Below are 15,771 nucleotides of genomic sequence, written 5' to 3'. Positions count from 1 at the left end.
GTAGCTGCTTCGTTCGGTTACGTATTGCTACTGAGCACTAAGTTCCAATGCCAATGATTTTAATTGTTAAATGATGGTTGAATAAGACTGACGGTCAGTTAAACTTTTTCACTATTGACGTCAACAAGAGAACAGCGGACACTTGTTGGACTGAAGATTGATTCACTTTAAGGCGTCAGCATACCGCAGTTCGGCTAGGCAACCGAACGAGTGTGGTCGCGTACTCCCTTAAAAGACCTTCGCTTGAAAAACAAGAGGCAGTAGTACTGTTTGTCCAGTTTGAGGCGCCGTAGCCAGTATACACTTCCTCACAATAGTCTGAATTAATCTAAGATACAGTAACTAAAGAAATCTGCATTTTTTACGTTTTTCTCAAGAGACTTTAGTCGCGTAATTTTTTATTTTTTTTATTTTTTACATCTAACTAAGATGTTTGGTGCAGTATTTCGCAATGAAAATAATGTGCATGACAACATGTCGGTTTGAAGACCGAAAAGCACCCTATCCCCTCAGCATTGAAATTAAGTGGACCAGTGACGTGTCATGACAAAAGACGAGTAATACACTTGGAGGGCGGGGAGGAAGGAATGATTTTAAATAGACCGCCCTTGCCCGGAAATTCGTCCCTCGTTCATCCCGTTATAGATTATGTTTTCAGCCAATTATGATTGCATGTCTACTTACATTACATATATACACGTATTAATATACGCCTACTATATAATCGCTAGAAAATGTATTAGCTAAATAACATTAGCCTGCCTGATTAAGACTGAAGAAGGAAAATGTTTTATTTGCCATTTTCCAAAAACTAACCAAACAAAAACATTACTTTTATGAGACTTATGTTTGTGCATTAGTAGCACAATTTCTGACTTATTTAACATTCGTTTTTACTTACACGTGTATGTTGACTCCATATGTTGTTTTAATTTTTGGCATACTTTCTTAAGTGGATGTACAATCGCCATGAATTGAATTATGGGGAGTTTCAGGCCCGAAGTGAACATAATTGTACACAAGCTTTTTATTTTAATTAAAATTAAAGCATTTATTAACAACAAATCAATACATAAAGCACATGAGGGAACACAAGCATACATAGATTACAAACACTCGTCTAAAAACGAGGGGCTGGACGTTGCAAACTTCCCTTGCTAATAATTTGGACCGCCCGCCAAGATGGTGACGGGATTTAGGGCATAAAGCGAGGTCTCTTATGAATTGGAACAGACTTTACGGAATAATCTCTGCTATTGATCAATCACCGACGAAGGGGTTCCAGTTCGCCTAAAAAAAATGTGTGCATGAACAACATTCAAAACGTCACAATTGTCATAATATAAACACAAACTTCCGAACTGTTTCGGTTTGTAAGCATGTGGATGGATGCTTTCAGTCTGGCAGCAACCACTCCTGATTGGTGGAGGTTTGATAGCCTGGTCCCAGATCAGTTTGTGCTGTTTTGCCACTGTTGGTAAGACAATGACCACAGGAGTGGGCAACATGGCATAAACAGATCTGGGACCAGGCTAGCTTTTTGATGATACTGGTATTCAGACAAAGCTTTGACTGTGAAATCAATTTGTTCTCTTCAGGTCTCTTGTTAATACATTGTGTATTTACACTATTTATTAGTTTAATCCATTTTTATTTTACAAGATTGTAAATTAACAGGAGGTTACATCAAGGATCATGAATTGTTGTTTTCACAGATAACAGTCCATGATTAGTGAGATAAATGTGTAGTTATGTTTCAGTAGAGGTGACCCAAGCGACCATAGTTAGGAGGGGTAGCACAAACAGAGCTGGGATCATCTTGCTGGTAGTTATGATGTAGCCTCGGAAGCCCAGGATCGGATCGATCTGGAAGTTAGAATTTGCAAGACTAATGATGTCCATCTCCCGTAGAGACTGACTTGCTGATGTCCATCTCTACTAGACTGACTAGCTGATGTCCATCTCCACTAGAGACTGACTAGCTGATGTCCATCTCTAGACTGACTAGCTGATGTCCATCTCCACTAGAGACTGACTAGCTGATGTCCATCTCTACTAGACTGACTAGCTGATGTCCATCTCTACTAGACTGACTAGCTGATGTCCATCTCTACTAGACTGACTAGCTGATGTCCATCTCTACTAGACTGACTAGCTGATGTCCATCTCCACTAGAGACTGACTAGCTGATGTCCATCTCTACTAGACTGACTAGCTGATGTCCATCTCTACCCGTAGAGACTGACTTGCTGATGTCCATCTCTACTAGACTGACTAGCTGATGTCCATCTCCACTAGAGACTGACTAGCTGATGTCCATCTCCACTAGAGACTGACTAGTTGATTTCCGAGACTGACTAGCTGATGTCCATCTCCACTAGAGACTGACTAGCTGATGTCCATCTCTAGAGACTGACTAGCTGATGTCCATCTCCACTAGAGACTGACTAGCTGATGTCCATCTCCACTAGAGACTGACTAGCTGATGTCCATCTCCACTAGAGACTGACTAGTTGATGTCCATCTCCACTAGAGACTGACTAGCTGATGTCCATCTCCACTAGAGACTGACTAGCTGATGTCCATCTCCACTAGAGACTGACTAGCTGATGTCCATCTCCACTAGAGACTGACTAGCTGATGTCCATCTCCACTAGAGACTGACTAGCTGATGTCCATCTCCACTAGAGACTGACTAGCTGATGTCCATCTCCACTAGAGACTGACTAGCTGATGTCCATCTCTAGTAGACTGACTAGCTGATGTCCATCTCCACTAGAGACTGACTAGCTGATGTCCATCTCTAGTAGACTGACTAGCTGATGTCCATCTCTAGTAGACTGACTAGCTGATGTCCATCTCTAGTAGACTGACTAGCTGATGTCCATCTCTAGTGACTGACTAGCTGATGTCCATCTCCACTAGAGACTGACTAGCTGATGTCCATCTCCACTAGAGACTGACTAGCTGATGTCCATCTCTAGTAGACTGACTAGCTGATGTCCATCTCTAGTAGACTGACTAGCTGATGTCCATCTCTAGTAGACTGACTAGCTGATGTCCATCTCTAGTAGACTGACTAGCTGATGTCCATCTCTAGTAGACTGACTAGCTGATGTCCATCTCTAGTAGACTGACTAGCTGATGTCCATCTCCACAGAGGACTGACTAGCTGATGTCCATCTCTAGTAGACTGACTAGTTGATGTCCATCTCCACTAGAGACTGACTATTGATGTCCATCTCTAGTAGAGACTGACTAGCTGATGTCCATCTCTAGTAGACTGACTAGCTGATGTCCATCTCTAAATAGACTGACTAGCTGATGTCCATCTCTAGTAGACTGACTGGCTGATGTCCATCTCCACTAGAGGACTGACTAGCTGATGTCCATCTCTAGTAGACTGACTAGCTGATGTCCATCTCCAGTAGACTGACTAGCTGATGTCCATCTCCAGTAGACTGACTAGCTGATGTCCATCTCTAGTAGACTGACTAGCTGATGTCCATCTCTAGTAGACTGACTAGCTGATGTCCATCTCCTAGAGGACTGACTAGCTGATGTCCATCTCCACTAGAGGACTGACTAGCCGATGTCCATCTCTAGTAGACTGACTAAATGATGTCCATCTCTAGTAGACTGACCTAGCCGATGTCCATCTCTAGTAGACTGACTAGCCGATGTCCATCTCTAGTAGACTGACTAGCCGATGTCCATCTCTAGTAGACTGACTAGCCGATGTCCATCTCTAGTAGACTGACTGGCCGATGTCCATCTCTAGTAGACTGACTAGCCGATGTCCATCTCTAGTAGACTGACTAACCGATGTCCATCTCAGTAGACTGACTCAGCCGATGTCCATCTCAGTAGAGGACTGACTAGCGATGTCCATCTCCAGTAGAGGACTGACTAGCCGATGTCCATCTCCAGTAGAGGACTGACTAGCCGATGTCCATCTCCAGTAGAGGACTGACTAGCCGATGTCCATCTCCAGTAGAGGACTGACTAGCGATGTCCATCTCCAGTAGAGGACTGACTAGCCGATGTCCATCTCCAGTAGAGGACTGACTACCCGATGTCCATCTCCAGTAGAGGACTGACTAGCCGATGTCCATCTCCAGTAGAGGACTGACTAGCCGATGTCCATCTTTAGTAGACTGCTTTGCCCTTTTAGTATCTAGAATCTATGTGTGTCAGGGTTTTATATTCCACTCAGTTACCACATTCGCCGCTATCACTAAGTTCTGTTCACCGTATGTTGCTGGGAATAAATAAAAATATTTATCTGTGATCACATTTACTCAACCTGTATTCAATCATTTTAAAGAAAAAGAAATACAGAAATTCTGTTTGATACAGAAACATTTATTTTAAAGTTGGGAGATTCATAGGAATGACTCAAAATGGCTGGATAGAAAAATATGTGAAGAGTTACTGTCTCGCTGAAAAGTATTTACTTGTAGACTGCATCCTATTTATTCCCACTACAAAAGTAGTGCACTATATAGGGAATAGGTTGCCATATGGGACGGCATGTGCTCAATAAACATTCTTGTGTGACCAAAGTGATCTCTGATAAAAAAACAGACAAGTGTATGGTAACGTCAAAGTGAGTATTACAAATGATACTGCAGGTGTAGAAACATGTACTCGTGACGTCACCATAAGACAATTAACAGAACCACCTCCCACACTGAACATTTGAATGACAATACCGTGTCACAGCAATTGCATTTGTATAATAGTGCGAATGGAAGCATTAACAGGTCAAAATGCTAAGGCACTTCATTTTCAACTTTAATGCCATTTAGAACCTTGGAATTTAGAACTGTAATGCCATTTAGAACCTTGGAATTTAGAACTTTAATGTCATTTAAAACAACCAAAAATAACAATTGATTTTCATGTTCAAGAAGAAAGCTTAACTTGTGTTTTTGATTCAATTAGACCATGCCCATTTCAAGCTTATCTTCCAAATAAATAGTTTTTCACAATAGTTAGGCAAGAGTCCTTGTTGCTGATGTGTAGTATACCCCCTGCCAGGATGCAGAGAGAATACGAGGATACTGCATATGGCTGACTAAGCCAGACTATACAACTAGATAGCACATTGCGTCAGGACATTTACACAAATAGCCATTACCAAATCATAATACACTACATGACCAAAAGTATGTGGACACCTGTTTGTCGAATATCTCTTTCCAATATCACGGATATTAATATGGAGTTGGTCCTCCCTTTGCTGCTATAACAGCCTCCACTCTTCTGGGAAGGCTTTCCACAAGATGTTGGAACATTTCTGCAGGGACTTGCTTCCATTCAACCACAAGGATTAGTGAGGTTGGGCGATTAGGCCTTGCTCGCAGTCGGCGTCATCCCAAAGGTGTTCGATGTGGTTGGTCAGGGCTGTGTAGGCCAGTCAAGTTCTTCCACACCCATGTCGACAAACCATTTCTGTATGGACCTCGCTTGGTGCACAGGGGCATTGTCATGTTGAAACAGGTAAGGGCCTTCCCCAAACTGTTGCCACAAAGTTGGAAACACAGAATGATCTAGAATATCATTGTATGCTGTAGTGTAAAGATTTCCCTTCACCGTAATTAAGGGGACTAGAACCATGAAAAACAGCCCCTGACAATTATTCCTCGTCCACCAAACTTTACAGTTGGCACTATGCATTGGGGCAGGTAGCGATCTGGCATCCGCCAAACCCAGATGGTGAAGTGTGATTCATCACTTCAGAGAACTGATTTCCACTGCTTCAGTCCAATGGCAGTGAGCTTTATACTTGTGTGTGGCTGCTCGGCCATGGAAACCAATTTCAAGAAGCTCCTGACGAACTGTTCTTGTGCTGACATTGCTTCCAGAGGCAGTTTGGAACTCGATAGTGAGTGTTGCAACCGAGGACAGACGATTTTTACACTCTAGGCGCTTCAGCACTCAGGTCCCGTTCTGTGAGCTTGTGTAGCCTAACACTTTGTGGCTGAGCCGTTGTTGTTGCTCCTAGACGTTTCCACTTCATAATAACAGCACTTTTAGTTAACTGGGGCAGCACTAGCAGGGCAAAAATTTGAGGAAATGATGTTGAAAGTGGCCATTCTACTGTTTGTCTATGGAGATTGCATGGCTGTGTGCTCAATTTTATACCCGTCAGCAACAAATAGCCTAATCCAACAATTTGAAGGGGTGACCACATACTTTTGTGTATTTCTGATTTGATACTAACATATATGTATATATGTGTATATATATATATGTATATATATGTGGTAGATGTATTTACTATGAGCTGTGGACACTACATTTTTTGGGAGATGATGAAGATAGTGATGACACTTTCTCACAGTACTATTACCCATAGTAGAAGCACCCTATTTTGGTAACATAGTTGTATGATAACAGAATACTATACATCATCTAGTAACTAAATACAAGTCTGGACGGAAGGAAATGTTCTGGCTTTCCTTTGGCAGAATCCAATGTCAGTCACCTTTTTATATAAACCACAAGCACAAAGAATGACAGGCATGGGATTTCCATAATTCATCTGTCAAAATATGAACACTGGGACGTATTCATTCACACTGTAGCAAAACGTTTTAAAAACGTTGTCCAACAGAAAATGTGTGATTTTATTATTGGACGAGTTAAAAAAAATGTTTTACTTCCATTTTGGACTGTTTTCTTTAAAATGTTCTGCCTAATGAACTTATCCCATATTTTGTAAAAATGTGATCATTGGATTCTGTTAAAGGGGCTACTCTCTACGGACTCCATGTTGATAAATATGAAGTAGAGGAACCCGGCTACGATCAGGAAGACCAGAAACTGGATCCAGAGAGGGACCAGTCTCCCAGAACTCTCTGTTTTTTCCTCCTTTACAACGACACCTCCAGACTTCACCACAGGCGTTGGTTTGGAGTAGGATGAGTATGATGGTGTGTTGTAGACATGGGGCCTGAAAACGGGGGGGGTGTTAGTCTCACATGACTATATTCAGGTATGTGATCAGAACATAGAAAAGCAGTTTCCATGTACACTGAGTATACCAAACATTATGAACAACTTCCTAATATTAGGTTGTACCCTCCCGTCAGAACAGCCTCAATTCGTCAGGGACATGGACTCTACAAGGTGTCAAAAGCTTTCCACCAGGATGCTGGTCCATGTTGACTGCAGTGGAGGCGGCTGAGAGGAGGACGGCTCATAATAATGGCTGGAACGGCGCAAATGGCATCAAATGCATGGAAACCATGTATTTGATATCATCCCACTTATTCTGCTCCAGCCATTACCGCGAGCCCGTCCTCCCCGATTAAGGTGCCAACAACCTCCTGTGGTTGACTGCAATGCTTCCTCACAGTTGTGTCAAGTTGGCTGGATGTCCTTTGGGTGGTGGACCATTCTTGATACACACAGGAAACGGTTGAGTGTGGAAAAACAACCACAGCGTTGCAGTCCTGATAAACCGGTGCGCCTGGCACCTACTACCATACCCCGTTCAAGGGCACTTTAATATTTTGTCTTGACCCTTCACCCTCTGAATGATACACAATCCATGTCTCATTTAATCTCAAAGCTTAAAAATCCTTCTTTAACCCGTCTCCTCCCCTTCATCTACACTGATTGAAGTGGATTTAACAGGGGACATCAATAAAGGATGATAGATTGACTAGGTGAATGCTGTCATGGAAAGAGTGTCCTTAATGTTTTGCTCAGTGTATATACAGTGCCTTCAGAAAGTATTCACACCCCTTTGACTTTCCCACATTTTCTTGTGTTACAGCCTGAATTTAAAATGGATTCCATTGAGATGTGTCACTGGCCTACACACAATACCACATGTGAGGGTGGAATGTTTTTTTATATATTTATATATATATTTTTTTTTCCAAATAATAAAGGAGAAGCTGAAATATCTTTAGTCAATAAGTATTCAAGCCTAAATCAGTTCAGGAGTAAAATGTGCTTAACAAGTCACATAAGCTGCATGGACTTACTATGTGCAGTAAGTGTTGAACATGATTTTTGAATGACTACCTCATCTCTGTACCCCACACATACAGATAATTGTAAGGTCCCTCAGTCGAGAAGTGAATTTCAAAACACAGATTCAACCACAAAGACCAGGAGGTTTTCCAATGCCTCACAGAGAAGGACACCTATTGCTAGATGGGTACACATTTTTTTTTTTAAAGCAGACATTGAATATCCCCTTTGAGCATGGTGAAGTTATTTATTACACTTTGGATGTATCAATACACCCAGTCACTACAAAGATACAGGCATCCTTCCTAACTCAGTTGCCGGAGAGGAAGGAAACCACAAAGGGATTTAACCATTAGACCAATGGTGACTTTAAAACAGAGTTTAATGGCTGTGATAGGAGAAAACTGAGGATAGATCAACAATACTAACCTAATTCACTGTGAAAAGAAGGAAGCCTGTACAGAATATAAAACTTTCCAAAACACATTGAGTACCATTCTCCATATTTTCAAGCATAGTGGTGGCTGCATCATATTATAGGTATGGTTGTAATCGTTAAGGATGGGGGAGTTTTTAAATTTTTATAAAAATGTTTACTGAATGGCACTAAGTACAGGCAAAACTAGAGGACAACCTGGTTTCAGTTTGCTATCCACTGGGAGACTAATTCACCTTTTAGCAAGACAACCTGAATCAAGGCTAAATCTACACTGGAGTTGCTTACCAAGAAGAAAGTGAATATTCCTGAGTGGCCAAGTTACAGTTTTGACTTAAATCTGCTTAAAATCTTAAAATCTATGGCAAGACTTAAATGGTTGCCTAGCAATGATCAACAACTAATTTGACAGAGCTTAAAGAATTTTGAAAAGAATAATGGGAAAACATTGTACAATCAAGGTGTGCAAAGAGCTTAAGACTTACCCAGAAAGACTCACAGCTGTAATCGCTGCCACAGGTGATTCTAACATGTATTGACTCAGGGTGTGAATACTTATGTAAATTAGATTTCTGTATTTAATTTAATACATTTGCAAAAATGGCTTAAAACGTGTTTACACTTTGTCATTATGGGGTATCGTGTGTGTATATGGGTGAGGAAAAACAAAAACAAATATTGAATCCATTTTGAATTCAGGCTGTAACACAACAATGTGGAATAAGTCGAGGGGTTTGAATACTTTCTGAAGGCACGGAATATGAATGGAGGATAAATGTCAGAAAAGTAGGAATCACACATCCCTGAACATTAGCATAGATTCAGTATCTGTTTGTCAAGTATTGCCAACTCATATGGTTCTCGTCGGCATGACAACGACCATAGGACTTGGCATAGACAGCATTAAAAAAAACAACTGATCTGGGACCAAGCTATGAAAACATTATTATACATAATTAATTAGAAATCTTTCAAAACAAGAGACTCACTCATCAACGTATTGCCTTCCACTGCTGTACTCTGGTCTTGATCTCGAATAGAGTTTTCTGCAAAGGAGAGAGAAACAAGGGGATTCGTTTTTTATTGGTCCACTTTAAAATCAACTGACCATAAAAAAAAAAAACACTGGATAACAAAAAATCTGTAAACAAACGTACTCATCCACAAAGTCCATCTCACTATACTCTGGTCTTGACCTCATGTAGGGTTTTCCATCTCCTGAAGGTCCTTCGCTATAACCTGCAAATATGAGAAACAGAATAAAATTGATGGTAAGACTGTTTGATTTTCCAGCTATAAGATGTGTTTATTTTTAATTTAACTAGGCAAGTCAGTTAAGAACAAATTCATATTTACAATGTAGAAGCAACTGTGAACTAATGAATCAACCCAAGGTTGGATACTTACTGGTGTCCGATAGGTAACGTAAGTGACTTCTTCCTCTGAAATGAAGAAAGAAAAACTGTCTCTGTGCCCTTGAGCAAGGCACTTAACCCTCATTGCTCATGTAAGTCACTGGATAAAAGCCTCTGCTAAACGACAAAAAATATAATTCCTGATTTCCACTTAGCTCAGTCTAAAGATAGTATATGTATACATAATGTAGCATTGTGTTATCATGCATGTATAACTTACGCTCTTCTCTGTAGAAGGTTTTGTCTGAGGATGGTTTTGTGACTTTCTTGTCTTTGGCCATGGCCTCTTTTTAGCTTCTTTTCATACAGGGGTCTTGTAGTGTCTCCAAAATGCAGAAATGTTAGACGTGGCTCAGTAATGCAATGAAACCATTGCTACATGACTATTATAATATCCTCAATACATTTGAGACTGTCTGGTCATAAACATAACGTTAGTCTATTTATTAGGCAGGCCTACACAGTAGGCTAGGAATTATTAGCTACAGTAGCTTGCTAAAACATTATTCAGCTATGGGCTGGGTAAGCTTAGCTAGCTATCGTTAACGTTAAAAAATGAAAGCATGACTTACCAACGATAGGCCCGTGCTTAATTCCATACTCGTCCAACAGTTCCCTGATTTCTTGGTCAGATTTACTTCTCAGTGTGGCCATACTGTCGCCTATATATTTTGCTCTTTGATTGCAACGGAAAATTACTCGTGTTGACTGGCTACATTAACTACAGTTTAATTTGCAAAAATCAACAATGTTCTGGCACCACCCACTTCCACACATTGCTACCATAGAAATATTATGAATAGAACGGACTTGGACCCTCTAACCACAAAGTTTCTAAAAACCCAGAGGGGTAACATCGCGAGACTTCCGGGGAACGCTTTTGAAAATGGAAACAAACAGTTTTTCATTTTCGTCAAACGAGATTTTAATCGAAGGAGTGCGTTTGAATTGACGGTTGGCACATGCGCAGTTCGGTGCGAGACGACCGTTAGACCCGACGACGTGTTTCTAACGCATGAGATTAGCTAGCTAACATCGGCTACAAGTGTCATCGGGGATTTATATTTGGATAAAATAAGAATGTAAATTGTTGATCTGTATTTTGAATTTTTTTTAAAGAAATAGAAACAATCTATTTGGATAAGTAGTTTTGGCCCCTCTTCATACTGTACTGTCTTTGGTACTACCCTGGCAGTTTGACTGGTACACTCGCAATGGCTGCCTGTTATTGTGATGCGATAATTTCCATGGTAATGTAGAGTTGTTCATTTACATTATATTACCTGATGTGGCTCATGCAATAGAATGTACGTATTGTAATGTCAATTGAGTTGGATCAACAAATCCACAGCATAAGTAAGCATTTCACTGTTAGTCTACACCTGTTGTTTACAAAGCATGTGACAAATAAAATGAATTTGATTTATATTGATGGGTGCACTTCCTGCTTTTACTTCCTGCTTTGCTCCTATGGGTGGGTACACTCCCAATGACCACCAGTCCGCTCATTATACCGTCATTGACTTGAATGGCGGATGTCCGTTTGATTTATTCTATTTATATGATTGTTACAACGTTGCTTCAGGTTCCTCTTTAAAAAATCATTCACCCGTGACAGCAGCTTCTTAGGTATATCTTACGCTCTAGCAAAAGTCACATAGTACCAGAGAATTTAGACAATAAGGCTTATATTTGTGTGGAAAAAGCCAAGCTTTCTGGTATCTGTGATGTAAAACAATATATAAAATGCTGAACCTTAAAGTTAAATAGGAATATAAATAGACCCCTTTTTATTATCCATCAAAACAGATGAAGACATTATGAAAATAAAAGTGACAGCAACTACAGTATAAGGAGAGAGTATTTTCCTTACAAGTAAGCATTTTCTACTTAGCTGCTGCTACTTTATTATGTAATTATTTTCAGGCATAGGCATATTGACAATACAGTACAGACGTTTGCAAAAACTGTATTTGGTCCAGATCACCAGTCCAAGTTCTTTAGGTCTGTTGTCCACCAGAATGTCAAAAGTCCAATCAATGTCAAAAGGGCCATCTTCAGCAGGAACTTCAGCACCCTCAGACACTACACAAACACAGTGTGTCAGAGGAATCCCATCAATTTCATGAAGCCCTTTTTACAGAAAGTTGTGGGGTAAAGACTTACCCAGTCTCTCTTGCTGTGTGTCCGAGTTATTTTGCTGAGATCTTGTAGTTCTCCTTGTGGCTTCTGACTCCCTGAGTCTCAGGCTCACGCTGCTCCTGAAATAGACACACTGCATTGTCATGTGCTGCTGGTGGCTAAGCGAGAGAGAGAGAGAGAGAGAGAGAGAGAGAGAGAGCTCTCACTTCAAGCCTTGCTGTAGAATCCAGGTCCTCATCTCCGTCAGATGCGCCGTCGACCAAATCCGTGTCACTGCTGCTAAGAACGCAGTAGACAGACAGTAATATAGGAAATTATTTCACTTATCTATCTACCACAGTGACAGTACAAATGACATGTCTTGTGCAAGTAGAAATAAGCATTTCCTGGTTGGCGGGTGTCTTGAGTAATTTTATGTAGGCAATTTCTCTTACCTGTCTGTATATTCAATGACTTGAGGCAGGGGATCCATGCAGAACTGAACTCTAGGCTTCCTCCTTGAAAAAGCACCTTCTGTTTCCATGGCCTCCTCCTCTTCGTCATTATAAAACTTGTAGAATGCCTCGATTCTCACTCTCTCTTGTTTCCAACTCCTCTCCTCCTCTTCTTCATCATCTGCAAATTGTTCCTCTCCGACTGTGATTCCGCTCCCCTCGTACTGGTAATCTAGAATGAAACCACTCCTGTCCACGTTATTATCCCCTGTGTCCCAGTTTATATTGGTGTGAAGGTGGTTCTCCAACTTTCCTTCTAGCTCCGGCGGGATTTCTCGAAGATACTCCTCTTTACCCCAAATCCAAGTCTCCCTTTGTCCTTTCTTAGTTCAGTCTCCAATGTACAAAATTCTCCCGGAAAATGATCCTCAGAGTCAGATGATGACATGTTGCCTGGACTCCTCTTACCCCTGTCACACCTGGTTACGTCTGCTGTACTGAGTCCAGCCTCACTGTGAAGGGTAAAAGTGGGGACAGAGATGGTGTCTGAAAGATGCAGGTCGGCAACACTCTGCTTGGAGATGTTCTCCTCTCCACCCTCCCAGTCAGGTAGAGGTAAAACATCAGATCTGCAGTCTCTCTGAGGAAGACCCTGGTATCTTGGCAGGGCTGGGTGTTCTTCATTATCCTTCTCATCATCACTGGAGCCATCACTGGAGCTATCAGTGGAGCTATCACTGGAACTATCACTGGAGCTATCAGCTTCAAGATTGTCTTCAATAATCTTGCTCATGCTAATGTCAATATTGATATTACACATTGCACAATCTGCAAAATCTTGTTTGCCTTCTACGCTCAGAGAGATAGCAGGTCTCACATCAACCTTTTCATCTTCCTCTCCCTGTACATGGCTATCCTTCTGCTCGGTTATCTCTCTCTCTGGGTCGACATTCTCGTCTATCTTTAAATGACCCTCAGAGGGACTAGACAGTGTGCTCCCATTTTTGTTTCGCTCTCTCCCTTTCCCTCCATCCTTGTCGTATTCACTTGGAAAGAAGTCAGAGGGGTAATCTGCAAAGCTTTCACCTGCCTCTTGGTGGTCATCCCCTAGGAAGTCCTTAATTTTCGCCTCATGCGGGTGTTCCACAAAGGTATTGACCATAATAGATTGCAGATTCTGTGTTGCTGCGGGATCCGGACAATCAGAAACAATCTCTGGAGCTCCAGGTTCCTCTTGCTCTTCTTCCTCTTCATTCTCCTGGGGAAAATGTGGGGAGAGTAAGTTCACTCCTTTCTTTCCCTCTTCTCTCTGGTTTTCAGGGATAGAGCTTGTCAGGACCTCCAGGTCTGAATCAGATGATTTCTCTTGGTTTTCTTCAGCTGCCGGTCTCTCCTCTTCTTCAATCCCTTCACTTATATGTGCTGTGATCTCCATGGTGACATCTTCAGTAACACCCTCAAAACAACTCACATCGCTGTTCTCGTAAGTACCTTGCTCTATGTTTCTGATGTTGGGGTTTTCCCTCTCCTCTTGGGCAAAAGGTTGTCCTGTAGTTACGATATTTTCTATATTCTCTTCGTCGCAGTGAACAACCACAGACCTACCCCCTGGGGAGCCAATGTTCTCTATTCCTGTGTCCTCTTCTTCTCCTGAGGTGATCTCCTCTTCATCTTCCTCCTCCTCTTCCTTGCCCTCCTCTTCCTCCTCCTCTTCCTTGCCCTCCTCCTCCTCTTCCTCCTCCTTGCCCTCCTCTTCCTCCTCCTTGCCCTCCTCCTCCTCTTCTTCTTCCTCCTTGCCCTCCTCTTCCTCCTCCTCCCACTTCTCCTCATCATCAATATGTTGTGTATCCTCTTCAGTCAAACTCACATCATATGTCTTCACTGAGATAGGGTCAGGTACAGTTCCAGTTTCTCCACCAGGCTCTTCCTCTTCCTGTCCTTCATCCACATCTTCCTCTTCCTCTCTCAGCACTGGTAATCTTCCAGAGGACATTTCTGTCTTGGCTTCGTCAAAATCAAGAGGCTCAAAGTCGAACCCTCCTTCAGGGAAAGATGGGAGGGATGTGTCTGCAACAACATCAACATGGCGAATAATGACAGAAAACCCAAGCAATAATATATTTCTTGTAACTTTCAGGAAATGATTGTACTAAATGTCAGTGAAGTTCCAGTGCTCTAGCTTCAACCTGCATAATGCTTACCTGAAAATGCATCCGTTAACAAATCAGCAAAGTTCTGTTCCATCTTCCCTAGGTAATAGGTAAAGTCAAACTATATGTCATAAGATTTCTGTGCCTTTTAAGTTAGTCAATTTACCAAGAGACACGTTTCGGCAACATTTGAAAGCATCTTTTACAATAAAATTCTTCTGATTTCTGACAGGAAGTGTGTTAGGTTTCTCGTCTGTTATTGCTTCAACTAGCTTCCTGTCAGAATAGGGGATGCAGAAATATATCAAAACACATCGACAAGTAGTGACAGTCAGGACAAAGAGAACAACAAAATAATTTAAAAAATATGCAAATTGAAATGACACAAAACCCAATTCTGTTAAAGGCTTTGGTTGTTCATAAATAAAGTCACATAGGAAGATGTTGATGTACTCACCGTAGATTTAGCACATAAGCCGTGCTGTGGTTTTACTTTCTGATGTCTAACACAAGACCCAGCCCTCCCTCCCTCAGAGATGTAGGCTACCACTTCCACCCTGCCTGTGTCTGGCTCTATCAAATTAAGCATCATCTGTATAGGACAGGCCCTAATTTATACTGAACAAAAATATAAACGCAACATGTAATGTGTTGATCCGATGTTTCGTGAGCTTAAATAAAACATCCCAGAAATGTTCCATGCACACAAAAAGCTTATTTCTCAGAAATTTGTTTACATCACTGTTAGTGAGCATTTCTCCTTTACTAAAATAATCTATGCACCTGACAGCATGATCATTACACAGGTGCACCTTGTGTTGGGGACAATAAAAGGCCACTCTAAAAATGTGCAGTTTTGTCACACAACACAATGTCAAAGATGTCTCAAGTTTTGAGGAAGTGTGCAATTGCATTGTTGACTGTAGGAATGTCCACCAGAACTGTTAACTGAGAATTGAGTGTTCATTTCTCTACCATAAACCAGCCCAGGACCTCCACATCCGGCTTCTTTACATGCGGGATCTTCTGAGACCAGCCACTAGGACAGCTGATGAAACCGAGGAGTATTTCTGTCTGTAATAAAGCCCTTTTGTGGGGAAAAACTCATTCTGATTGGCTGGGCCTGGCTCCCCAGTGGGTGGGCCTATGCCCTCCCAGGCCCACCCACGGCTGCGCCCCTGCACAGTCATGTGAAATCCATA

The 15,771-nt window shown here is 41.6% G+C and overlaps 1 protein-coding gene and 1 long non-coding RNA gene across 2 annotated transcripts; both read right to left on the bottom strand.

The window, feature by feature from the left end:
• Positions 1 to 11,599: 11,599 nt before the first annotated feature.
• Positions 11,600 to 12,081, bottom strand: LOC121839656. The gene is made up of 2 exons (XR_006079147.1): positions 12,010 to 12,081; positions 11,600 to 11,928 (listed from the first exon to the last, which is right to left on the bottom strand). It is a non-coding gene; the product is annotated as an uncharacterized LOC121839656 (long non-coding RNA).
• A 654-nt stretch (positions 12,082 to 12,735) lies between these two features.
• LOC121839700 (cilia- and flagella-associated protein 251-like) lies at positions 12,736 to 15,088 on the bottom strand. Its single transcript, XM_042299949.1, has 3 exons — positions 15,027 to 15,088; positions 14,621 to 14,668; positions 12,736 to 14,486 (listed from the first exon to the last, which is right to left on the bottom strand). Exons 2-3 carry the CDS (start codon positions 14,661 to 14,663, stop codon positions 12,736 to 12,738), a joined length of 1,794 nt encoding a protein of 597 aa, XP_042155883.1. The 5' UTR covers positions 14,664 to 14,668; positions 15,027 to 15,088.
• Between the last annotated feature and the right edge of the window lie 683 nt (positions 15,089 to 15,771).

This window comes from Oncorhynchus tshawytscha, linkage group LG16, assembly GCF_018296145.1.
Source record: "Oncorhynchus tshawytscha isolate Ot180627B linkage group LG16, Otsh_v2.0, whole genome shotgun sequence".
Taxonomy (NCBI): domain Eukaryota; kingdom Metazoa; phylum Chordata; class Actinopteri; order Salmoniformes; family Salmonidae; genus Oncorhynchus; species Oncorhynchus tshawytscha.
This window is presented reverse-complemented; position numbering and strand designations above follow the sequence as displayed.